At 40.0% G+C, this 25,702-nt stretch overlaps 1 protein-coding gene across 2 annotated transcripts in view; it reads right to left on the reverse strand.

Annotated features, from left to right (window-relative positions):
• Window positions 1–5,917: 5,917 nt before the first annotated feature.
• The window catches only part of GAREM1 (GRB2 associated regulator of MAPK1 subtype 1), a 230,844-nt gene continuing 211,059 nt past the window's right edge, over window positions 5,918–25,702 (reverse strand). The window contains exons 5-6 of one of the 2 annotated variants that reach the window (XM_043975699.1): window positions 14,536–14,702; window positions 5,918–12,754 (exon numbers count right to left, since the gene is read on the reverse strand). In XM_043975699.1, coding sequence (XP_043831634.1) covers window positions 11,854–12,754; window positions 14,536–14,702 — 1,068 coding nt within the window. In that variant the 3' untranslated portion in view covers window positions 5,918–11,853. Of the gene's footprint in view, window positions 12,758–14,535; window positions 14,703–25,702 lie in introns of both variants that reach the window. The other variant, XM_043975700.1, reaches the window with a different exon arrangement.

The raw sequence follows: 25,702 nt of genomic DNA on the forward strand, positions 1-25,702 counted from the left end.
AGCTGTGTGACCCTGGGCAAGTCACTTAACCCCAATTGCCTCATCAAAAACAAAAAAACAAAAACAAAGAGTCTAGAATAAAGGGAATTGACCAGATCAATTATTCCCCAACTCCACAGAAAACCGAAAAGATATTTAAGTAGTAGGCTGTGGCATAGAAGGAAAAAAAAAAGAATTCAGAACTGGAATGGAAGCTTTTCTTTGAAGGTTTATAAATACAGGATACTGTTTCCTCTGTTTGAAAAGTTTTGCATGAGATCCTATCTAAAATACCAAATGAACTGGATAATCTCTCTTGGTCTCCAATATTTCCTTTGTCTTCTTCCTTAAGAGGAAGAGAAATGGGACACATGTGCACCACCAGCTCAGCTGGGCCTGGGTATGATCTACACGCTATGGTTCTTTGACATCAAAGACTAGTAAAACACCAAAGCATACCAGGCCACATAGCTAAGACTTGCGATTCTGTGAACTGTAGACCACGCTTCCTACAATCACATATCTGTGTAACCTCTACTCCTGAACTCCATTTCCCTGAAACCTGGTCAAAATTAGAGGACATCTGCCCATCTGAAAACTTTTATCGCTGTCACTTTGTTCGGAGATGGTAGCCTGAACCACAAGCTGAGAGTTTTGGTTGTACACCAAGCTCCATCCAGATCCATCAACTCTTTTGGAAAGTTATGACTGAATAGACAAATCCCAAATGTGGAACAGCTGAGCTGAAAAAGAGATGGTTAGTTGGTCCAATAACTGCATTATCGGTGGCAGTAAAGAGCACAGTTATAAGACTTCACACTTGTTAGAAGAGAGAGTTGAAGAAGATCAAAGTTTGGCAACATCATGGATTTTCCTAGTTAGGATTTAGGTTTCTTTGGTCTGCTTAGGATCAATTAGCACAGAGCGGAATACTCTCCAAGGCTCGTTATAGTTTTAAGAGGAAGGGGAAGATTTGAGAGAGACAACATATGTTACTGATTCTAATATTGAAGGTCAGTTCAGAGGCCATGTTACCTGATGTATTTCATTTCATGTTGGGAATTTGGTTGCTCAGAATCAGACAGTAGACTCTGCTGAGTTTTACAGTAGTGGGCTACTACTATGGAAATGGAGAGGCATCTGGAAAAGCTGACCACCCACTTTGTATATTCTCTCTTGGTACCCCAAGGAAGAGGCTCAAGTTTATTCTACATGACCTGTCAAATCCCTTCTGATTATTCTCATGTTGAGGCTAACCATCTCCATTTCCTTGAAATGATTTTCAAATGACTTGGGCTAAAGGTCATACAAGGAGCAGTTGAAGTAAGATAATGTCAAAGATAAGGCTAATGATAATAACTTGTTCATGGAACCTTTAAGGTCTGCAAAGCAATTTGTTTTCTATGATATATAACTTTATATATGTGTGTGTGATATATTTATATATGTGATATATTTATAGAGAGAGAGATAGTAACTTAACATGATCTTTATTTTATGAATGAGTAAAATTGAAACTTAAGGAGGATAAATAGTATGTCTAGGAGGGAATTATAACACAAACTAACAAAACATCTTTATATGATTTAGAGAGTCAAGGGACCTTAGAGATAGATATCTATTCCAATTTCCCAATTTTATAGATAAGGAAATTGAAGCTCAGGAAAGTAAAGAGACTTGCCCAAGTGGGCAAGAAATTTGAACTCAAACCTTCAAACTCCATTGGCTTTTGCCACCATAACATTGTTCTTCCTTTCTGTCTGTTCAAAGAAAGGAAGGTAACCAATATTTATTAAATGCCTACTATGTGCCTGGGGAAGCTAGGTGGCACAATGGATAGAGCACTGGCCCTGAAGCTGAGAGGACCTGAGTTCAAATCTCACCTCAGACACTTACTAGCTGTGTGACCCTGAGAAAGTTACTTAACCCTAATTGCTTTAAAACATTTGGGCCATCTCCAGTTGTCCTGATGTCTATCTTGCCACTGGACCCAGATGGCTCTGGAGGAAAGAGTTGAGGTTGGTGACCTTGCATAGCTTTCCCTCACTTAAAATCCCTTCTGTGCAAGTCATAACATCACCCCGATGTCATGACATCACCCCGATGTAATGGTCCTTTTCGGGAATGAAGTACCAACAACTATATGCCTGGCACTGTTGTAAAGCACTTTTAACCCTCACTAAAACACTAGTTAGTAAATGCTATTTTTATCCCTATTTTACAGATGAAGAAATTCACAGAGGAAAGCAAAGGTTAAGTGACTTGCCCAGGGCCACATAGCTAGTGAGTGTCTGAGGCTGGATTTGAATTCAGGTGTTCCAGTCCCAAGGCCCAGCACTCTATCCACTGCACCACCTAAGTACTTTTTGTCACTGGTAAGAGCCAAGGGAGAGCATTGCTTTCTGTTTACCTGGAGATAATGTAATTGTAAAATGCCTTTGATACAGAAGGGAAAGAACTTTTAAAGATCAGCTCTGTAATAATCTGGACTAGCCAATCTGACTCCACAAGGGAGCTGACCAAGGTTGTTTGAGGAAGTCATCAGGGTGCATTTTTGACTTCAGGATAGTTGGAGAAGACTGGCATCATGTGGTCACATTAGGTATGACACCACCTTAATTTATACATTCAAATCCTTGTCCTCAAGGAGCTGGTACCAACATAGGTATAATACATTATATCACATCCATGAACTGTATTACATGGTCACATATGCCTTATATACATATGATAAATACCATGATACAGGCATTAAAGAGTCACAAAACAACATATTGTATAAGATCCAAGGGGAGGGAAAGAATATTCATGACTTAGGACATCAAGGTCAGCTTCCTGGAGGAGGCAGGCTTTGGAAGAGCAATAGAATTTTCATTGGATGTGTCATTGGGATATTGGTGATAATTCCATGCATAGAAAACAGTGTCAGTGAAGGCACCGATACAGGCAAGAATAGATCATTTGAAGTACGGGATGTGAATAGTACAGATTATCTGGAGCAGAGGTCTGTGGAGAAGGGGTCAGATAACATTAGATGCTATGGCATTTCAGTCATTTGGTAAGTGATAAGAAGCCACTGAAAAGTTCTGAACAGAGTAGTGATGCAAATGATTGACACACAAGGAAATTTCTATCTCTAGGTTGTTTTAATTTGCACTTCTCTAAGCAATATTGTTTTAGGAACAACTTTGAATGGTGAAGTCATTTTCACTATTATAAATAACAAAACTAACTACAAAGGACGTATGAAGAAATCTGCATCCAGAGAAAGAACTGACAAATAGAAGTTTATCTATCTATCTATCTGCATATTTGTGTCTAATGGTAGCCATCTGTAAAGCAGGGAGGGGGGGGAGAAAAAAGGAAAAAAATTACATGATAACTTTATAACATATTTTAAAGAAATAGCAAGTTGTACATAATAGATTTGCAGTTCCATGTGCAATCATCTTTTTTATTCTACAATGTTATGGAAATGCTTGCTTTATTTCATAAACTAATAAATATATACAGGAAAGTTTTGTTGGCAGTATGTGGGATGGATTGGAGAAGATAAAGAATGGACCCATGGGGGAAGAGAAAAGAGTCCGGGCAGGTGGTAATGAGGGACGGCTTATACAAAGGTGGCAGCACTAATGGGAAATTCTGGAGGTGGAATCAATCCATATGACTTGAGACAAGGAGAGAGAAGAATCACTGAAGGAACCTCAGTGGTTGTTCAAAAACCTTTCAGAACCGAGCTCCACCAGTCCCAGTCTCCCCAGTAGCAGAGATTAGAGGTATGTGTCACCACACCTAGAGTGATTAAGGGGATATTTGATGAAAATATAAGAAGTAACAGGCTGGCTTCCATGCACATCTTTCTACAGAAGATCATATCTTCACAGTGCAACTGACCAAGAGGATTATTATTGTTAGACTAGATCTGTGATCTCATTGGTGTAGAGAGCTCCCAGTGATGAACTTCCTTGAACAATGCTGATAATCATCTTCCTGGCAACTTTTAGTCTTGGAGAATTTTCCTGGGGTATTGAGAGGTTAAGTGACTTGCCTAGGGTCACACAGCCACTATATATCAGAGGTAAAACTTGAATCCAGTTCTTTCTCACTTTAAGGCTAGTTCTCTACCCATAACTCCATGCTACTTCAGAGAAGAATGGTTTATACATATTTTACTTACAGGGCTGAAGAGCATTTCATAATGATTTTGGTCTGGGATTAAATTGGAGGAGAAATGATTGGATTGTAGATGGAAAATTATGTGATTTTTTGAGAAACTGTTTTACTACTGACACAAAAACTCATCAGTGGGAGACCAATAGTCTCCCATGGCTGAGTAATGAATCCCAAGAAAGCTAAATGAGAGGCAACACAGTGTAGTGGATAGAAATCTGGGCTGAAACAAGAAAGACCTCATTTCAAGTATTATCTTGGATATGTACTGGCTGTGTGACCATGGGCAAATCACTTAACATTTGTGTTCCATGGACCCCTCTAAAACTAGAAGCTGAAAACCAGGTGGATTTAGCTGCTTGAAGGACTTTCCTCCCTGGATTCATCTATACCAATGAAATCATAGGTGTAGTCCAAAGGAAACAAAAACTAAAATGGTCATTGAAAAATAAAAATTGTGGGTTACTTAAAAGTCAATAAAAAAATATGGCGGTTCTAAGTAGGTTGTAATATATTCCCAATGATGACCCATGTAAGATGTGGTGCCAATGGTGTCATTAAGAGTATGTATGAACAGAAATGGAGGTGGGAGGAAGAGCTAGCCAGTGGTCAACATAAATTCTGCACTAGTTTCCACAAAATATTAAAAGACATAGAGGAAGGCCTCTGGCATAGCAGTAAGATCCTCTAGCAGTCTTAGTAGTCAGCCAATAAATATTTATTAAGCACCTATTATGTGCTGGGTTAAGCACTAGTGATACAAAAACAAGCAAGTCAGTCCCTGCCCTCAAGGGAGTATATTTCTTATCTGAAATATACCAGGGAGGGGCACCAAGCAAGCTCTCCTGGAATACCTTTACATCACATTGAATCCTATAGGTGTGGGGTATGGCAAGTGTGGCCTTTCATACAGCCTGAGGGAGGGATGGAAAGAGAGGAAAGCTGATGTTACTGACCCAAGTGACTGGGGTAGAGCCATAGAGATGGATTTTAGTCCATTTGAATATTGCAGGATTGTTTTAGAACTCTACTGATGTCTTACACTGGTTCAGTCCCTCCTAAATAATAATTTTTCTTTCTTAAAGGGTACCACTATTTGCCTGAAATAATATCTAAAAGTAGTTTGTGTTGTAAAGTTTGCAAAGCACTTTATACATATTATTTCATTTGATTTTCACAACTCTAGGAGGTAGGTGCTATTCCTATTTCAAAAATGAGGAAACTGTGGCTGAATGGGTCGTGACTTAGCCAGAATCATACGCCTAAGTCTCTGAAGCAGGGTTTGGACTCAGAACTTCCTGATCCCAAGACCAACTATGACACCTACCTCCATCCACTATGTTATCCAGTTGCCTTGAAAGTTTCTGCCTTTGATCCATTTCACTGGCATCATTCCCTTTTGCTTCCTTTTTTTGTTTGTTTAAATTTTAAAATGAGCAGATTTGTCTTCTCAAATCCTGGTTTGAGAAGACAAATGTCTGGGCTGGTTCTTGGCTACCACACTTTAGTTGAAGACAAAGCTACTAAGTTGTCTTAGAAAGCCCTGTCAGGTGACTGGTTCCTTTCTTGATACACAGAATATTGTAATCCTTGCCAGTATTTTTCAGAATCCTTCCCAGTACTTGATGGATAGCCAATATGACAGATTTTTTTTTTCAGTCTCCCCATCTCTACTTCTCTGAGATATTTAAAATTTTATAGTATGTCAACTAAAGTCTTTGCTATACAAGAAGCATTACACGGAAGAGTAAGAGCAAAAAAGTGGCAACTTTAACAAAGATCCTTTTATTGATGGACATCATTGTAATCACCCAACAATAAGTTTGGACTTAATATACTGTCGATCTCGAGGTACACAATGGGTCCATTAGGTAATGCTCCTGAAAAGAATGTATTTGTTAGCCGACAATCCAAGTTTTCCAAGTAAAGAACTCATGTAAAAATGGTTTACAAAATGTTTTTTTTTAAAAATCCAATACATTTCTTAGATTCAAGTCACCCCAAACCTTCAGAATTCTAATAATCAACTAAATTCTTTCTAATTTTAGACAGCTCACACAATGTTTTAAATGGGAATTTAACATGGAAATGGGAGAGGGGGAGTTTTTTTATCGAAGAAATGCCATTACATGGGATTGTAAGCCAAGAAAACCCGCAGACCCAAGACAACAATTTAACTGAAGGAGCACTAATACTCATAGTTTACAGAACAAAAATACAAAACTCAGCAAAAATACAGAAACCATCATTTTTTACATTTTTTATGACAAAAACTTAAAATCAGGTGAATTTCAAAACAACCAAGTTTTGAAGTCTTATGTAATGTTTTAGCCAGAAGTTGCCATTCTAATTTCTAAGCAATATTTCTCTCTCCCAAAGTAAAGTCTTGCTATCAGCATTTTCACTGTCTCTTCTTTAGAACATGATAGCCCTCCTCTTAACAGACTGAAACCTTGACCAAGTTAATAAGATGAAGAAATTGTTAATAATCGAGCTAATTAATGGAGGACACTTCCTTAAAGTCATACACAGGCATACTTTGCCTTTGTGTTTTTGTTTTTGTTTTTTTTGGTAGTTTGAGGATGAAAAACTTGGGAGTCAAGACTTGGGGTATTGGCTCTAACTTTGACCCTATGGCCTTCACTGACTTTGGGACTATCAGTTAGCCAGGAAGTTAGTTATTCCAAACACTCAGGCTACTTCATGAGCATGAGGAATGGCCTCTTGAGACATAAGATAGACCAGAAAGAAGCTTGTAGCTACAGGTTAAATTTATTATAAACTTTGAAATTAAAACAAGCGGTACATAAGAGACCTATGGATTCATGTACAATCTTTTCACATATATGTGTCTCTCTATATAATACATATATATGCATGTATGTATGTATATACCACACACACTATGTAGGGTGTGTATATATGTATATACACACATCTATACACACACATTCATTTTATTTGGTATTATGTTCAGAGTAAATTTAAAACTAAACCAAAACAAAAAAGGAATGGCCTCTTGCTTAGCTATTCATAATGCTGAGGACAAGAGCACTGACACAGCCATACATGCCTACTTCTTGGGGAAAGCTTGTAGCTAATACAGAGGTGAATATGGTATGGATTTGTATGTGGTGTATATAAACAGTTGTCTGAAAGCAAACTTTTTATAACATTTTCCACAGGGATGATTTTTCTGGGGGTGGTGGCTCTATTTTGTTACTTCCATGCAAGGAAACCTTCCACATGGTTGCTCTGGGTGGTTAACTGAACCTTTATCAAAATGGAAAGCAGATGTAGAGCAAAACAAGTAAGTTTTCCTATTTGTCAAAGTTAGGCAGTTTGGGTTTAAGAAGAGTAGCCCAAAGGGGCAGCTAGGTGGCACAGTGGATAGAGCAACGGCCCTGGAGTCAGGAGGACCTGAGTTCAAATCCGGCCTCAGACACTTAACACTTACTAGCTGTGTGACCCTGGGCAAGTCACTTAACCCCCATTGCCTCACCCCACCCCCCCCAAAAAAGAAGAGTAGCCGGAGAAACCTGCAAACTGGTGAATTTAATTTCCGCTATTTTATAAGAATTGTCTATGCTTTTCCCATGAGCCCCTGGGATGAAAGAATCTAAAATGTTTCCTCCTAACATTAGTTGCATTTAAGGGTTTAGTGGGTGTGTAGCCTTCTTGCTTCATGATTTCTGAAAGATTACTTAATAGATTAAACAAAAGAAGGCCTGTAGGGCTGAGTTGGGACACTTCCCCCACCCCCCATGTCATTACTGAGTATATGGTCTCTGTTTACTGTGCAGACCTCACCAAGTACACCGGAAATATCTACATCTTCTGAACTCTGAGGTGGCCTCATGGACTTTCCCTGGCCTTGATGGGCAGCAAGAGGCCTTGCTTCTTTGGGATATAGGTCCGCACTGAGTTCCGGTGGTAAGAATGGCAAGATTATTCCCTTTCCACTTCTGTACCACATTACTTGTTATAGCTATGACTCTCTTACAGAGATATTCGTGTTCTGTCTAGTCCCAGTGTCTGAGGACTGTTGACGACAGCCACCAAGCTCTATATTTGCTTACTGTAGCTCTTGGAGTAAGCTTATGCTTATTTATGGTTTAGAGATGACAGAAGATATTTATTACAATTGTAGAAAAAAGGATTTCCGCCCCCCCACCCCCACCCCCACCCATAACAGAAAACATACAGGAGTGAACTATTAGCAGGAGACAGTGGAAGTTTACTATAAAAGTATTTCTAGGCTTAATGATTTTAAACAATATCCAATGGTCTTTTGGTCACACCTCCTTTTCTTTTAGTTCACAGGAGGAGAGAAGCACAGGGAAAGAATCACTTTCAAAAAGTATGAAATACCTCATCCTTACCTCATCAAATCTAGCAAATTCAGAGGAATTTGTGTCAATCGCCTTGACATCTCTCTTGCTCTTAGCCACAAGAACCAAATTATTTTTATAATGACCAACAGAAGACAATTTTCAATAAATCATTTTTTCTTAAGAAACTTCTGGTTAGGCAGAAACAAACCAACAAGGGAAGGGCTGAGCTCTTGTGTGAAGACAGTGAAGGCTATGCAAAAACTCAGCCCTGCTCTCCTTCCTAAATTGGGGAACTATGCAGCTAAATGCCAAGAGACTTAAAACTGATTCATCAGGGTGTAGCTAAAAGGAACCTTCCCAGTCCCTTCCAGAGAAACAAATCCAAGAGGCTTAATTTATTTATTTATTTATTTATTTTAGTGAGGCAATTGGGGTTAAGTGACTTGCCCAGGGTCACACAGCTAGTAAGTGTTAAGTGTCTGAGGCCGGATTTGAACTCAGGTACTCCTGACTCCAGGGCCGGTGCTCTATCCACTGCGCCACCTAGCTGCCCCGTCAAGAGGCTTAATTTTTGATAGAACCTTATACGTTCTTCAATGTAACTAACTCCTAACACTAATAGATTGGCTCTTTCTCCTCTACCTTTCAATATTAGAAAGTTGACCTGGGGTGGGTGGGTGTGGCAAGTGATTTGTCCATGATCACAAAGCTAACAAATGTCTAAGGCAAGACGAACCGAAATCTTCTTGATACCAAAGTTGGCATTCTCTCCATCACACAACATTGCTGACTAGTTGTATAACTTGTAGGCACGTCATTTAACCTCCTGGGGTCTTTTTTTTTTTTAAATCTATCCCATGAGAGGATTGCCTTAGATGGCTTTTAGGTCCTTTCCAGGTTGGGTTACAAAATTGCACAAGAGCAATGATAGGAGGTTGCCAGTCAACATCTTTCCTAGGTTTGTATAGTCCCCTTTATTTTTTAAACCAGACCCATGGTTTTATTGGGTTAGGGACCTCTAGATGAGAAATGCCCTCTATTCATGCAGGTTGGTACCTGCTCTGCAAGTTCTAGACTTAAAGAAAAGCTTAGAGCACTGAGAGGGACTAAGGAGCTTGGTCGGGGTCACACAGGCAGCCTGTGTCAGAGAACTAAGATCAGCTTTTTATCCTCCAGCCCTTTCCATTAGTGACGCTTAACATCCAGCTTTGGGAAGGAGATTTTCAGATGTTTTGAGGAAAGGAAAACAAAAAAACAAAAGCCCCTCCCATCCTCCACGTCAACACAGATACTTATGAAAAAAGGAAAAAAAATTAGATGAGTGAAAAGCAAAAGTGATTTCTTGGGCAGCTAGGTGGCGCAGTGGATAGAGTACCAGCCCTGGATTTAGGAGAACCCGAGTTCAAATCCAGCTCCAGACACTTAACACTTACTAGCTATGTGACCCTGGGCAAGTCACTTAACCCCAATTGTCTTACTAAAAAAAAAAAAAGTGCAACTCTGAAAAAAGTGATTTCTTTTGTTATGTTAGCATATTGCAACTTCCCTGTCATGACATGGATTAAAGCTAACTCTTGAATGATGACCACAAGGGTTTATCATCTAGGATAAGAAGAACATCAGCTAGTTAGATTGCACCAGGCAGTCACACCGGTAACATGAACTTGTCCTCCTTTCAAGAACACACCCCAAAAAATCCAAAGAAAAGCCAGAACAAGATACAAGTTCATAAGGCAGGTATGTCTGCACAGCCCAATCTAACAATTAAGCTTGCCAGTTGATGATGCACCTAAAAAAACATATCCCTTAACAATGTCTAGACACCTCCCAACACAGAAGAATGCCTCAATCTATAGACTGACCATGTTGGGAGGACTCAGCTCATGAAACAAACTCAAGGGTAGAAGAAGTCCTTTAAACATTAAAGGGAGAACCTGAATCCTACTACTGAATTTAAAAATATTTAATCCTGTCTAAAACAATAGGCCATATTACTATTCCTTAATTTTAGAACAGAAAGTCAATAATGAATTTTGATTGGGGGTTAGGAGGATAGATAGAAGAGTTAATGAATTTGTCTTATCTATGAAGAGTATCCCAAGTCTTGGTTCAGTTTTAAGGTTTAATAAACTAAAATTGCACTAAGATTGTGGGGACACCATTCTTTTTTTTTTTTTTCCTTTTCTTTCTTTTTAAAAAAATGTCTCTAATTGGTAAACGGGCCAGAGAACACAAGAAGACAACAAAGAATGTCATTTCTGGTTTCTGGGCTAAGCTAATGCATGAAACATATGGAGAACATATTTAGATTGATGGTGTCCAAATTTTCCCCGATCAGAAGAATGAATCTAAGTTGGAGGCACATTGAGGCTCAGCATCCCATAATGATAATGATGCACTGATGCAAAAGATTCCTTCTCTGCCTCCTACACTACAGTAGATTTAAAAGATAAAGTCATTCTGTAATGATTTGGCTTCAGGTTTCTTTATTAAGAAGTACAAGAAGATTCACATAGGAGTCCTAGGATTCCAAGAATTTTTAGCAGTCACCATGTCCATGCTATTTCTGTGAAAGCAAATGACACATAAATGACATTTCTAAGTCCTAATACCTTGATGGAAAGTTTAAACTATTATTTAAATGATCTGACTCAGAATGTAGCTTTGAAGCATACTTGTGTATATAGTAGTTTTTCTCTGCTTAGCAAAAGTAGCAGCAGTTATAGGTAAATTACAATTATCATAGTTTATTATTACTTAGGGCATTTAACATAGCCTAATTCTATCAACATGTGACTTTCAGAACATCAACAACTTTGGGTAAAAAGAACTGCACTAAGCATACAACATTTTTATTTTCAGAGGATTAGCATAACCACCTTTAAAATATTTTCAGGCACCATAATCAAAAAGAATTAGCATTAAACAAGCCACCAGACAGAGCATAGCAACTAGTTAACTGTCTGAAGTCAGTCCCTAAAAGAAAAGGATTCTTGGTCACAAGGGTATTTTGGATTTACATCTTTCAGCTTTGGCTGTTCAGTAATAAATATCACACCTTCTTAGCATAAACGTACCTGGGCCAACATCCTAGCATTCCCATTTCTCTTTTACCAGCTGCTGGGTGTTGAGTGATGTACAAGGCACACCTCTTAAAGTGTTCTCTATGGCATTTTTATTGACATACAAAATAGCCTGGTTCACCATCCAAAAACTTAATCTGCATAGTAAAAGTTTCTACCACTATTTACAGAGGGGTTTTAGTGCAAAAAAAAAATTAATAATAATAATGAAATTATGTACCAAGCCCTAACCCTTCTAGCACATCAATTCACCAGTTTCATTCAGTGCCAGATGGGTCCCCGGGCTAAATCTTGGGCCTCCAGCCATTAATAAACTGTAGTATTTTCTTCACCTGGAGTTTGCTGAGCTTGAAGTCCTCTGAGAGGATCTCTTCAGTTAGCTGGACTAGCAAATTCCCATCGATCTTTTCAGTAACAAAGAACGAGATGACATCTTCTGACAAACCAATGAACCGTAGTGATTTGGACACTTCCTCTATAGAAAGTCCCGACAGGTCGGTGGGCGGTTGCCATGGGGAACCATCGCCACAAGATCTTGGAGCTAACTGGAGGTGAAGGGGTGAGGAAAATGGGTAAGAAATGGAGAAAATGTCTTGTGTGCCTTTTTTAACAAAATACTGATCCTCAGAGAGGTCTGGCGAGCCAGGCTTAGGGTTTTCTTCAGCACCATCAATTTTCATAGGTAAAGGGAACGATTCTGGGGCCGGTTTCCCCTCAGTTAGTTTGGGCGCTCTCGGGGGTAAGGCTGGGCAGGAGCGACTCTGTTTTGCGGGGCTAGCTGCTAGGGTCTTCTCATCTGTGCATTCTAAGGAGTAACTGGCTGATTTAGGACACCCGGACATCCCACCTATGAACTCTGCTGGACCTGACTGGGTGGAGGCTACATAGAGGTCACACCCTTCAAAATCAAAAGCTGCTGGACAGTTTCTTTTGGGCGTGCCTGGGGTCTTCTGCCTCGGGTAACTGTAACTTCGGCTCGGATCCAACAGGAAGTCATTCTTGTTCTCACTCTCAGTTGCTCCCAAGAAATGGCTGGGCCATGACAGTCTAGAGGACAGAGTTTCAGCAGTGGGACTTCCAAATGGAGACCTGCTAAGTTCCAGAGACTCAGTCTTCATCCTGTTACACGGATAGCAGGAAACAGAAGCACTTTCTGAAGGACTTGTTGGGTCAGTCTCGGTGACGCTGCTTAAAAGCAAAGATAGACAGAAGGGAAAGTTAGCAAAAAATGGTCCCCAGGCAATCAATCAATATGTGCCAGGCATTATGCTAAGCCCAAAGCCATCACTGTCTACAGCTATTGATTACAAACTAAAAAAAGAGTCAGAGAAAACTCTTAAGAGTATTTCTCATAATAAAACATTCATTGACCTCAGACTTTTAAATGTTAGGTTTTTTAAAGTGTTAGTTAAATATCAGTTGAACATCCCATTAATCCTTATCATTCCCTGGTCCTTCAACCCCACCTCACCCTAGCAACATCTCTGGGGGAAGAAAGAATTAATCACCCACATTTTTAACAGTGCACTGAAAACTAGTTTATCTTAACAACAAGGATTTAGGCCCTATAATGATCAAGATAACTTTTTTTTGGTGAGGCAATTGGGGTTAAGTGACTTGCCCAGGGTCACACAGCTAGTAAGTGTCAAGTGTCTGAGGCCGGATTTGAACTCAGGTCCTCCTGAATCTAGGGCCAGCGCTTTATCCACTGTACCACCTAGCTGCCCCCCCCCCGAGTGTTTTAAAGGAGGGATTCCTTTAAATTCTAAGGAAGATTAGCATTTAGGATGTTATGTTCAGTTCTGAAAACTACTGCTTCTGTCTGAATTTTAATACAGACCCAGATAAGCTGGAGTACACGTTAAAAGGGCAAACCAAGAAGGGCCATGTTCCACGAGAAGAGTTGAAAAAAAATATGGATGGGGGGGTGGCAGCTAGGTGGTGCAGTGGATAAAGCACCAGCCCTGGATTCAGGAGGACCTGAGTTCAAATACAGCATCAGACACTTGACGCTTAGTAGCTGTGTGACCCTAGGCAAGTCACTTAACCCCCATTGCACCCCCCCCCCAATGGATGCTCAGGTGGGGGAAATAAAGATACAAGGAGTACAAGTTTCAAATATTTGAGGGGAGCTGAGATGTGGATACAAGAGCAAGATATTACAGAGAATAAATCAGAATAAGTTAGAGAGGCAAATTCGAGCCTGACTTTAACTTGCACTTCCTAATAATTACAGCTATCTGTAAACGGAACAGGCTCCCTCACAAAGTAGTGAGCTTCTCTTCACTGAAGCATTCAGGCATAGTTTGATGACTACATATTAAGGAAGTGGGGAAGAGCATTCCTATAAACTGGGCATGATGTTGTACTAGAAGACTTTAGAATTTTATGATTCTGTGATCTTACAGGTCTGCAAAATGTTTTAGTGGCTTAAGGCAGCAACTACCAATGGTAACCATAAAGGAGAGAAATGAGGGGACACACATTAGCTAAGTTTGGGGTGCCTCCCAGGTCTTAACACAGTTCTATACACAAAACAGGCATCTAATAAATGCTTGCTAAATGAATGAAACACAGTTTTTGGTTTGAGACTACCTATGCTCTGCTATTGTCTTTACTGAACCAACCTCTTTTAGTTATTTCCACTGAGTATTCAGTTAATCCTTATCAATGACAGGTATACCATTTCCTTTTACAGGAGGAGAGTACAGTCCTTAATAATTTAACATTGAGTTTCTCCAAGATGAATTGTTTTCCTCTCTTCCTGGGATAGTGGCTCAGCCCTAAAATGCTACATTTCAAATGTTGATTCCAAAGAGCATCCTTTACATATTTTTACTCCCGAGTTCCTTCAGAACGTTTTGCCCCTGGATTCTTCATTCCCTTTTAAATTTACAGACCACATAACAGGAAGAACCATGTTGAATGGTGCTTGCTAGGGGAGACCTCTCGGCTCCACCACTTACATGTTGTGCAGCCCTGAAGAATAGTAGGACAAGGTGGGGCTGGGAGAACGAGTCTGTTGCCTCACTGGTTTCGCTGATCGAGGAGGAATGGAAGGACTTGTTGATGAAGGCTTTGCGCTTCTGGGTGGAACAGGTGGCGCGTTCAAAAGTCGGCATTCTTCCCTAACCTAGAACAAGAGAATAAATACTCCAGGTTAGCAACAGAACTAGACAACACCTTTAGGTGCTGGCTTGGGCCTGTTGTGTTAAGCATCTCTCCTTAAAAATAATGGAAATGCATAGTGGATAAAGCACCGGCCCTGGATTCAGAAAGATCTGAATTCAAATCTGACCTCAGACACTTGACACTTATTAGCTATGTGACCCTGGGCAAGTCACTTAACCCTCATTGCCCCTCAAAAACAACAACAACAACAAACTAAAAATAACAGAATCAGAAAGGGAAGGAACAAGGGGAGGCCTGGCATTCATGACTGCTGATATTTACCACCAGAGATAACATCAGGAACCTGTCAAATGCATTCAAGAACAAACTGGTTTTGAAAGAAGTGGTTTGGTGAGTGTTGGTAACTGTCCAAACACAGTAGCTAAAATGTTTTAAGTAACTTTGGATAAAAAGCTAGTAAAAAGCAAAAGCTTATGAAATAGGGACATTAAAAAAGTGAAAAGGATACAAGGTTAAAGTGACATTTGTATAGGATTAGCTGAAGCACCCATCCTGTGTTATTATACTCATTCACTAGTGCCAACTCCCTTGAAGTGGTTTGGATTTTAGAAAAGAAGGCACATCCTCAGGATTGTGGTCTAAATTCTTCTTTTGAGATGCAACACTGAGACAGCCTTCTAGATCAAAGTTTCTTAAACTGTGGGTCATGACTCCATATAGGGTCATGTAAAATTTGGCAACAGTAAAAGATTTTGTATACCGATTTTATATACCTATATACCCGGGATTGTGGACAAATTTCTCAGGCAAAAAGCAGTTGTGAGTAGAAAAAGTAAGAAGCACTGGTCTAGATTTTAAAAGGGGGCGGGGGGGGGGGGGCTTTCTTTTAAATGCCAAGTCTTTAAGTGTTCATCATCCCTCTTCAACCTTCACACGAAACTGAATCAGGCCTGGGTTCTGACTGCCATCTTCACACAGCTCATCCACAATGTGATCTCCTAAAAGTCTCATTTTCAGGCCAAGTATACTTTAACTGTAATTGCCTCATTCAGACAGCAGGGGGAGGTTTGTGCCTGATTCTGCTCCTGTGACCTAAGACCAGAGCCACAGAAGCACAGAATCCTGTGGATCCTGACTGTAGTCAAAAAATAAAAATATATGTAAAAGGGGTGGGGGGTAATATCATGGAAGTGCCAAGCCTGTCTGTAGGGCAGCCCCATCTTCTGCTAGAGTAGCTACTAAGTGTTCATCTGTAGGAGGATGTAGATTACCTTACATGTGTTTACCTTTGTAGTGAAAAAGGCATGCCTGGAAAGGTAAGCCAAGATTCTGAAGGCTAAATTCACTCCCTCAACAGCCTGTCAGGGACCTTCTTTTCTCTTCTGTTGTTCCATCAATTCCATCCATGGCACACACACACACCCTTTCTTTTGTTTGTTCTATCCATAAGTACCTCTTATGAAAAAGTCATTGGACAGGGAGGTTGCTAACTTGTGCAACCTCAGAGGCAAGTCTCTGGGCTCCCTCATCTGTCAAATCAAATAGGCCTGGAATAACTGATCTCTAAGGCCTATTCTGGTTTTAAAATTCTACGACGACTGAGCCAAGGTGCCCGTCTTGGGGTCTTAGAATCAATCAATATCAATCAACAAGGCAGGTTGGAGCTCAGTTGGGAAGGGCTTTGAACATCAAATAAAGGAGCTATAAAGAGCTTTAAAGGCTAAAAAGAGGCCTTTCTATTTGATCTTAGAAGTAACAGGGAGCCACCAGAACTTAATGAGCAGGGGAGTGATATGGTCAGACCTCAGCTTTAAAAAAGTCACCTTGGCATCAGTGTGGAAGATAGATGGGACAGAGAATGGTTGAGGAGGCGATGCTTATACTGAAAAAAGGAAGGCTGGAAAATTTTTTCACCCAAAGCCCAAATGGTAAATTCAGAACTCTGGGGCTCTGATTGTTTTGTTCCACGCCCCACCCCACCCCCAATTTTCAAATAAATTGGAGTTGCTGGTAAGCCTACACAACAGGGAAACACAGAGTCACCTTGCTCTGTTCTGAGTTTACTTATCTATTCTGCAATAGCCAAACAGACCAATTTTAGAGTCACAAGTTGTAGGAATCTACCTCTGAGGCAACTCAGTCCAACTTCCTCATTTTACAGATAAGGAAATAGAGGCACCCAGAGGCTCCCCACCCTCCACCCCTGGGCTGGTAACACTCTACCCTGAGGCTATTAACATTTAATCAGTTTTCATATAGTAGGAGATGGTTAGGAAGGGGGAATTCATTATTATAAAAACTCAATCTGCTTTCCCTAGGAAGTTCTGAAATGGGGGATTAACTCTAAAATAGGATTTATTTCCAAAGGGAGGTTAACATTTTAAATAATAATGACTGTTACAAGGAATATTTCAGCCAACACAAGTCTTGGGTCACAGCTGCTAATAGGGGGCAGCTAGGTAGCACAGTGGATAGAGTACCCAGCCTGGAGTCAAGAAAACCAGAGTTCAAATCTGGCCTGAGACATTTATTAGCTGTGTGAGCCTGGGTGAATCACTTAACCCTTTGCCTCAGCTTCTTTCTCTGTAAAATGAAATGGAAAAGGAAATGACAACCCACTCCAGTATCTTTGTCAAGAATACCCAAAATGGGTCACAAAGAGTTGGACCTAGCTGAAACAGCTGAACAACAGTCACTTCCTTCCAACTGTCCCCCCCTACTAATGTCAGTTACTTAAAAAAGACAAAAAGACATAGGGTTTAATTCTTCTACCTTCTTCCTATGGATATCTACCCTATAGAGGAAGTTACTGAACCAGTAACTTTACCAAGTGAGTAAAGGACAAGGGAGGAGAGGAAGAGAAGCCATTTTCTACCCTCCCTCTGTGGCTATGAGTATTTGTAGTCAAGGTATTGTGGAAAGATTACTAGATTTGGCGCCAAAAGAGGGAGGGGAGGTCAAATCTCTGTTTAACTTTGCCCTTTTGTCTTTTTTTGTATCCTCAGAAATTAGCATAGTGCGTGGTGCATAGTAGGTACTTAATAAACATCTATTGTTTCCCTACCTATAAAACAAAGGGACTGAATTAAATAACTTTTGAGATATCTTTTGGTCTTAATCTATGACCCTATGATAGTACAATTGGGATCCCCCAAATAGCCTTACTCATAAGGTAAAACACATTTTATAATTCTGTCCAATTATAGAAAATGTCAGAGGAAAAAACAGAGGTAATGGGCACATTAAAATGTAACACACCCCTCCCCAACCTTAACAACAAAGGTCGAAATATATAAGGCAAGGACCTAAAGGTACATGTGTGACTGGAAACAATTTTCTGCTGCTGAGTATAAAAGAAGTACAGGCAACCATTTCCGACTGGGGAGAGGGGAGAGAGTGCTGCCCTCCGGAGCCAGACTGGAGGAAACCCTCATTTCACATGGTATGGAACTGAGCATGCTCCAGTTAGAAAGGAGGGTGGTCATGTTACTAGCTAGCCAGCCTTTAGAGAGTGCTTTAAGATTTGTAAAGTGCCCTACACATATCAACTCATTTTATCTTCACGACAACCTTTCTAGGTAGATACTATTATCTCCATTTTACAGATGAGGACTCGGAGGTAGACAGAAGTGAAGTGACTTTCCAGGCTCACACAGCGAGTAAGTTTCTGAGGTGGGATTTGAACTCAGGTCTTCCTGACTTCAGGTCCAGCTGGCTATCTACCTTCCCTACCTACTTAGCTACCTGTTGTCAGAGAAAGCTAAGAAAGAGCTCCTGGCACCTTTGTTTCTTCTGTTTTTAAATAGTGTCATCAATCACTGGGACATAAATAGTGATTCCAAGGAGGTTAATTTACCTGCCCCCAGATTCCTCCCCAAATTCTCCTATTCAGTGTCATTTTCCCTACTTTTACAATTTTAGCATATTGTTTAACGCAGGGATATGGTTTTTACCAGGTCACTTCTTTGCTCTAAAACCTTTAGTAGCTCACTACTGGTTACAGGTTACAATACAAACTCCCCTTTTAAAAATTTTGCATTCATAAATATTCTATAATCTGAACTTAATGCCCACTATATAGTACATTGTACATTGTACCTACCTGTAAAGCAAGAGTCCAGAGAAAAGAGGCAAGGGGGTTAGCAGTACCTTGTTGTGGCAGAGGGACTTAGGTAGCTAAATTAAACTATGAGCTATGCTGTGCAGGGCTACCCAAGATGGACAGGTCATAGTGGAGAGTTTTGACAAAAAGGTGATCCACTGGAGAAGAAAATGGCAAACCACTCCAGCATCTTTGTCCAGAAAACCCTACGTACTATACAAAAATGGTAAAAGAGATGGCATTGGAAGATAAACCCCTCAGGTGAGAAGGTGTCCAATGCCCTGTTGGGGAAGAGGAAAGGACAACTACAAGTGGCTCCAGTACTAATGAAGTGGCTGAGTCAAAGCCCAAAGAAAGATCAGCTATGAAATGGTCTGATGACAAAAGGAAAGTCCAATGCGGTAAGGATCACTATTGCATAGGAACCTGGAATGTAAGATCTATAAACCAAAGTAAGCTAGATGTGGTCAAATAGGAGATGGAAAGATTAAACATTAACATCTTGGGTGTCAGTGAACTTAAATGATTGGGAATGGGTGAATTTAATTCAGATGATCACTACATATACTACAGTGGGCAAGTATCTCTTAGAAGAAATGAAGTAGCCCTTATGGTCAATAAAAGGGTGAGAAAAACAGTACTGGAATATAGTCTCAGAAATTACCAAAAGATATCTGTTTGAATTCAAGCCAAATCATTCAAAATCACAGTAATACAAGTCTATACTCTAACCACTGATGCCAAAGAGGCCAAAGTTGATCCTTTCTATAAAGACCCACAACATCTTTCTAAAAATAACACCCCAAAAAAGGACCTCAGATTCATCAAATGGGATTGGAATGCTAAAGTAGGAAATGAAAAGATAATTGGAATAACAGGCAAGTTTGGTGTTGGAGTACAAAAGGAAGCAGGGCAGAGACCAAGAGAGTTTTGTGAAGATAACTTTCTGGTGATAGTAAACATTCTTTTTCAACGACCTAATAGGTAACTCTACACATGGATATCACCAGATGGTCAATATCTCAATCAGATCAATTCTATATATTATAGCCAAAGATGGAAAAGCTCTATAAAGTCAGTTAAAACAAGACCTGGAACTGACCGTGGCTCACTCAAATCATGAGCTTCTTATTGCAAAATTCAGACTTAAATTTTAAAAAGTAGGGAAAACTACTAGACCATATAGGTATGACCTAAATAACATCCCTTATGAATATGAAGTGGAGGTGATGAATAGATTTAAAGGATAAAATCTGGTAGATAGAGTATCTGAAGAACTCTGGACAGAGGTTTGCAATACTATACAGGAGGCAGAAACAAAATACTTTGAAAAGAAAGAGAAGAGCAAGAAAGCAAAATGGCTATCTGAGGTAGCTTTACAAATAGCTGAGGAAAGAAAGAAAGTGAAAGGTAAAGATATACCCAACTGAATGCAGAACTCCAAAGAATAACAAGGAGAGATAAGAAGGTTTTCTTAAAAGAGTAATGCAATGAAATAGAAGAAAACAACAGAATGGGAAAGACAAGACTTCTCTTTAAGAATATTAGAAATAGGGGCAGCTAGGTGGTGCAGTGCATAGAGCACTGGCCCTGGAGTCAGGAATACCTGAGTTCAAATTCGGCCTCAAACACTTAACACTTACTAGCTGTGTGACCCTGGGCAAGTCACTTAACCCCTATTGCCCTACAAAAAAAGAAAAAAGAAAAGAAAAGAAAAGAAATAGCAAGGAAGGGGCCATGATAAAAGAAAATGTTAGGGATTTAATACAAGTAGAAGAGAGTAAGAAGAGGTAGCAAGAATACACAAAAGAACTATACAATAAAGATCTTAACATCACTAATAACCACAACGGTGTAGCTACTGATTTAGAGCCATACCTCCTGGAGAATGAAATCAAATGGGTCTTAGGAAAGCAATGCTAACAACAAGGCCAGTGGAGGTGGCAGAATTCCAGATGAGTTATTTAAAATCCCAAAAGACGATGCTGTTAAAGTGATATGCTCAATATACCAGCAAATTTGGAAACTCAACATTGGCCACTAGATTAGAAAAGATCAGTTTATGTCCCAATCCTAAAGGAGGGCAATGCCAACATACGTTCAAATTACTGAACAACTGCACTCATTTCACTTGTCAGAAGGTTACTCTTAAGATTCTGCAAGCCAGGCTTCAGCAAAATGTGAACTGAGAGCTGACTGGTTTTCAAAGAGACTGAAGAACTAGAGACCAAATTGCAAACATTGGCTGGATTGTGGAGAAAGCTAGGGAGTTCCAGAAAAACATCTACTCCATCGACTACACTAAAACTTCTGATTCAATGAGTGGATCACAACAAAATGTGGCAAATCTTCAAAATGATGGAAGTGCCAGATCATCGTACTTGACTTTTGACCTGTATGAAGGCCAAAAAGCAGCAGTAAGAACTGAACATAGCACAACTGACTGTTTCAAGATTGAAAAAGGAGAATGACAAGGCTTACTTATTTATTTAATTTGCATGCAGAGTGCATCATACAAAATGCCAGGCTGGATGAATCAAAAGCTGGAAATAAGGTTGGCAGAAGAAATATCAATACTCTCCTATACGCTGTTACTACTCTGATGGCAGAAAGTGAGGAAGAATTAAGAAACCTCTTAATGAGGGTAAAAGAAAAGAGTGTAAAAGCTGGTTGGAAGGGGCAGCTAGGTGGTGCAGTGGATAGAGCACTGGCCCTGGAGTCAGGAGTACCTGAGTTCAAATCCGGCCTCAGACACTTAACACACACTTACTAGCTGTGTGACCCTAGGCAAGTCACTTAACCCCAATTGCCTCACTAAAAAAAAAAAATCTGGTTGGAGGCTTAACATCAAAAGAACTAAGATCTTGGCAACTGGTCCCATCAGTCCCTGGCAAAAAGAGAGAGAAGAAATGGAAACAAAGTCAGATATTACATTCTTGGGCTCAAAGATCACTGCAGATGATAAGTGCAGCCATGAAATTAAAAGATACTTGCTGGGGGCAGCTAGGTGGCACAGTGGATAAAGCACTGGCCCTGGATTCAGGAGGACTTGAGTTCAAATCTGGCCTCAGACACTTGACACTTATTAGCTGTGTGACCCTGGGCAAGTCACTTAACCCCCATTGCCCTGAAAAGAAAAAAGATACTTGTTCCTTGGAAGGAAAGCTATAGTAAATGTGGATAGCATACTAAAAAGCAGAGATATCACCTTGCAACAAAGGTCTAAACAGTCAATAGCAAGGTATGGCTGTGAGAGCTGGACTATAAGAAAAGCTGAGTGCCGCAGAATTGACACTTTTGAATTGTGGTGCTGGAGAAGACTTTTGACAGGTCTTTGGAGAGCAAGGAGATCAAATCAGTCAATATTTAAAGAAATTAATTGAGGATATTCACTGGAACGTCAAATACAGAAGCTAAAGCTTAAATACTTTGGCCACATAACGAGAAGATGGGATTTACTGGGTAAGGGCCTGATGTTGGGAAAGACTGAAGGCAAAAAGGACAGCAGAGGATAGAAGGCCCTGTCATGCTAAGAGGTGGGCACGACTGAACAAAGCAACAAAAGAGCAGCTAGATGGCATAGTAGATAGAGCACTGAGCTTGGAATCAGGAAGACTCATCTTCATGAGTTCAAATCTGGGCTCAAACCATTACTAGCTGTGTGATCCTGGGCAAGTCACTTAACTCTGTTTGCCTCAGTTCCTCATATGCTAAATGAGCTGGAAAATGAACTAGCAAACCACTCCAAGGTCTCTGCCAAGAAAACCCCAACTAAAATGACAAAGAGTCAGACATGAGTGAACAAAAAAATAGCACAGTCCCTAGCACATAGTAGGCTTTTAATAAATGCTTGTTAATTTCACTCTTACTCCCAAATTCAACAGGTCTAACTGATGTAGATTTTTATAAGTCTGTTTATTGAAAAGGAAAAAAATATATGGTTTTGAATTTATGTAGATGGTTTTATTTTTCTATCACCTTGGTAATAAGAACAATGATGATCAGGTAAGTGTTAAGTCATTAGGGCACTGAAGAAATTATCTATTAAACCCTATGTGAGGGCCAAAATTTGATATACGGAGTGTTATTTGGGTGGCTCGCCTTAATATTGGGGTCCCGGAAATATAAGGGACCTTTTAGGTTTAACCCTTGCTAAAGCTTATAATTTATTGGCAACCACTCATTAGATATTTTAGACAGACTAGCTAGAATTTTAGCCCTTTACACCTGGATTACTTAGAATTGAAAGTATGATACTTTTAGAGTCTTTAACTCTTAAAGGCATATATAAAAGACTTTTGAATTATAGTTTACCAGTGCTGGGGACTAACTATAAGGTCTATGGGCAGTTTCCCTCTTCACTGTTTCCCAAGAGTCTGAAGAAGATCCCTCCTTCATTTCTCTGGCACAAGAAGGAGCAACAGGAAGCACATGTGTACATGCATGCATCCCTAATGAACTAATTAGTGCTGGCCACTGCTCCACTCTCATTTAAGCAGTGGTGACACATACTCTATTGTAGTCTTGTTTAGCTTTACCTAACACACAATGACATAAAACAAGAGGATCTAAAGTGGATTATTATCTGGCAAGAGTAAAGATCAAATTAGCAGATGTACGTGGGAAGGGCTTGGGAAAGTTTGCATGTTTCCAAGGATCCTTGCCTTAAGCTCCTCTACTCTCCTTCAAACAGCTGTCAAACTGGGTAGATCTGACCATGTTACTCCCCTACTCAATAAATTCCAGTAGCTCCTTATTACCTCTTGGATCAAAAAGAAAGGCTTCTACTTGGCATTTCAAGTCCTTCCCAACCTAGGCCCTCTCCAAGCTCTTTCCACATGACTCCTACCTCAGTTCAGACAAACCGTCCTTCCCACTTCTCTCTCTCTTTTTTTTTTTAAAGTGAGGCAATTGGGGTTAAGTGACTTGCCCAGGGTCACACAGCTAGTTAGGTGTTAAGTGTCTGAGGCCGGATTTGAACCCGGGTACTCCTGACTCCAGGGCCGGTGCTCTATCCACTGCGCCACCTAGCTGCCCCCTTCCCACTTCTCAAACAGACCACCCCAACTCCCAGGCTGTCTCCCCTGCCTGAAATGCACTTCCTCCTCCCCTCTGTCTCTCAGGATCCCTGGTTTAAGCTGAGGCTTAGTTGAAGTGCCAACTTCTTCTCCACGAAACTTTTCCTGATGCTTCTGCTTTTCCTTCTAAATGATTCTGTGTATGTATGTGCATGTGTATATGGATATATGCACATATACATATGCATGCATGCACACACACATATACACAGAGGCTGTTTATTTCTGCAGGCTAGACTGTAAATTCCCAGAGGCCAGGAGCAGTTTTTTCTTTATCTTTATATAGCCAGTGCTTGGTGGAATTCCATCTGTGCTTACAGATTAACTGATTGACCACAGCTTATCAGCTGGAAGTTCTAAACTATAGGCAATGATCTCCAATCACAGAATAGTTATCCTTTAAGTACTTTTGAGCATATGTTCTAAGCATTTGTTTGCTGGATAAACAAGTCATTTTCCTGACTACTTCTAGAGAAGAGTTAGCCTCAATTTCACTTTTGCTTTGGTTTTGTTTTTTGGTGAGACATTTGGGGTTAAGTGACTTTCCCAGGGTCACACAGCTAGTAAGTGTCAAGTGTCTGAGTTCACATTTGAACTCAGGTCCTCCTGAATCCAGGGCCTATGCTCTATCCACTGTGCCACCTAGCTGCCCCTCACTTTCACTTTAATCAATCAATCCACAAGCAATTTTTACCTCCATTTTCCTTTCTCCCTTTTCTTTCCCTTGGGCAGGGCAATGAGGGTTAAGTGACTCTCCCAGCATCTCATAGCTAATAAGTGTTAAGTGTCTAAGGTCATATTTGAACTCAGGTCCTCCTGAATCCAGGGCTGATGCTTTATCCACTGCACCACCTAGCTGCCCCCACGAGCAATTTTTAAGTGCCTCTGATGTGCCAGATAATGTGCTGGTGCTGGGGATATGGAGACAAAAATGAAACTGCTCCTGCCAGCAAGAAGCTTACATTTTCTTCTTTGTTTATTGACCACATGATGAACCTGTAATAAAAAGTGATACAACATTTGGAAGAGTACCCCAACCTGCATTTGCATTTTGAAATTGAGAATAAAGTACACAAAGGACTTCCCAAGCCCATCTTTCTTTTATTTTTGGCACTGATGCCGACTCTAGACAAGTTTCTACATGTATATGTATAATTTTATGATTTTAGGGCAAACACTTCACCCACAGAATGTATTCTAATTCAATCACCTTTAAGAATAAATTAGGACTGCTCTGATTTTTTCTCTTGTAACAGGATTAATGCAGAAATAGGATTAATGTTATTATGTGTATATATCTATATCTATATGTATAGAGATATATAGATATAACCTATATCAGATTACCTGCTGTCTAGGGGAGGGGGGAGGGAGGGAGAAAAATCTGAAATTGTAAAGCTTGTATAAACAAAAGTTGAGAACTATCTTTACATGTAACGGAAAAAAAAAATACCTTATACATTAAAAAAAAAAGGAATAGCAAGTTGTACATAACAGATTTGCAGGTTCATGTATAATCATCTTTTTTATTATACTATGTTATAGAAAAGCTTATTTTTTCCCATAAATTAAAAACAAAATAAATAAAAGTTTTAAAAGAAAAAAAAGAATAAATTAGGGGGCAGCTAGGTGGCGCAGTGGATAGAACGCCGGCCCTGGAGTCAGGAGTACCTGAGTTCAAATCCAGCCTCAGACACTTAACACTTATAGCTGTGTGACCCTGGGCAAGTTACTTAACCCTCACTGCCCTCACCCCCCCCCCCAAAAGAATAAATTAGACAAAAAACTATCTTTCTGATGATATGTCCAGGTTCTATTTCC

This window comes from Dromiciops gliroides, chromosome 1, assembly GCF_019393635.1.
Source record: "Dromiciops gliroides isolate mDroGli1 chromosome 1, mDroGli1.pri, whole genome shotgun sequence".
In the NCBI taxonomy this organism is placed as follows: domain Eukaryota; kingdom Metazoa; phylum Chordata; class Mammalia; order Microbiotheria; family Microbiotheriidae; genus Dromiciops; species Dromiciops gliroides.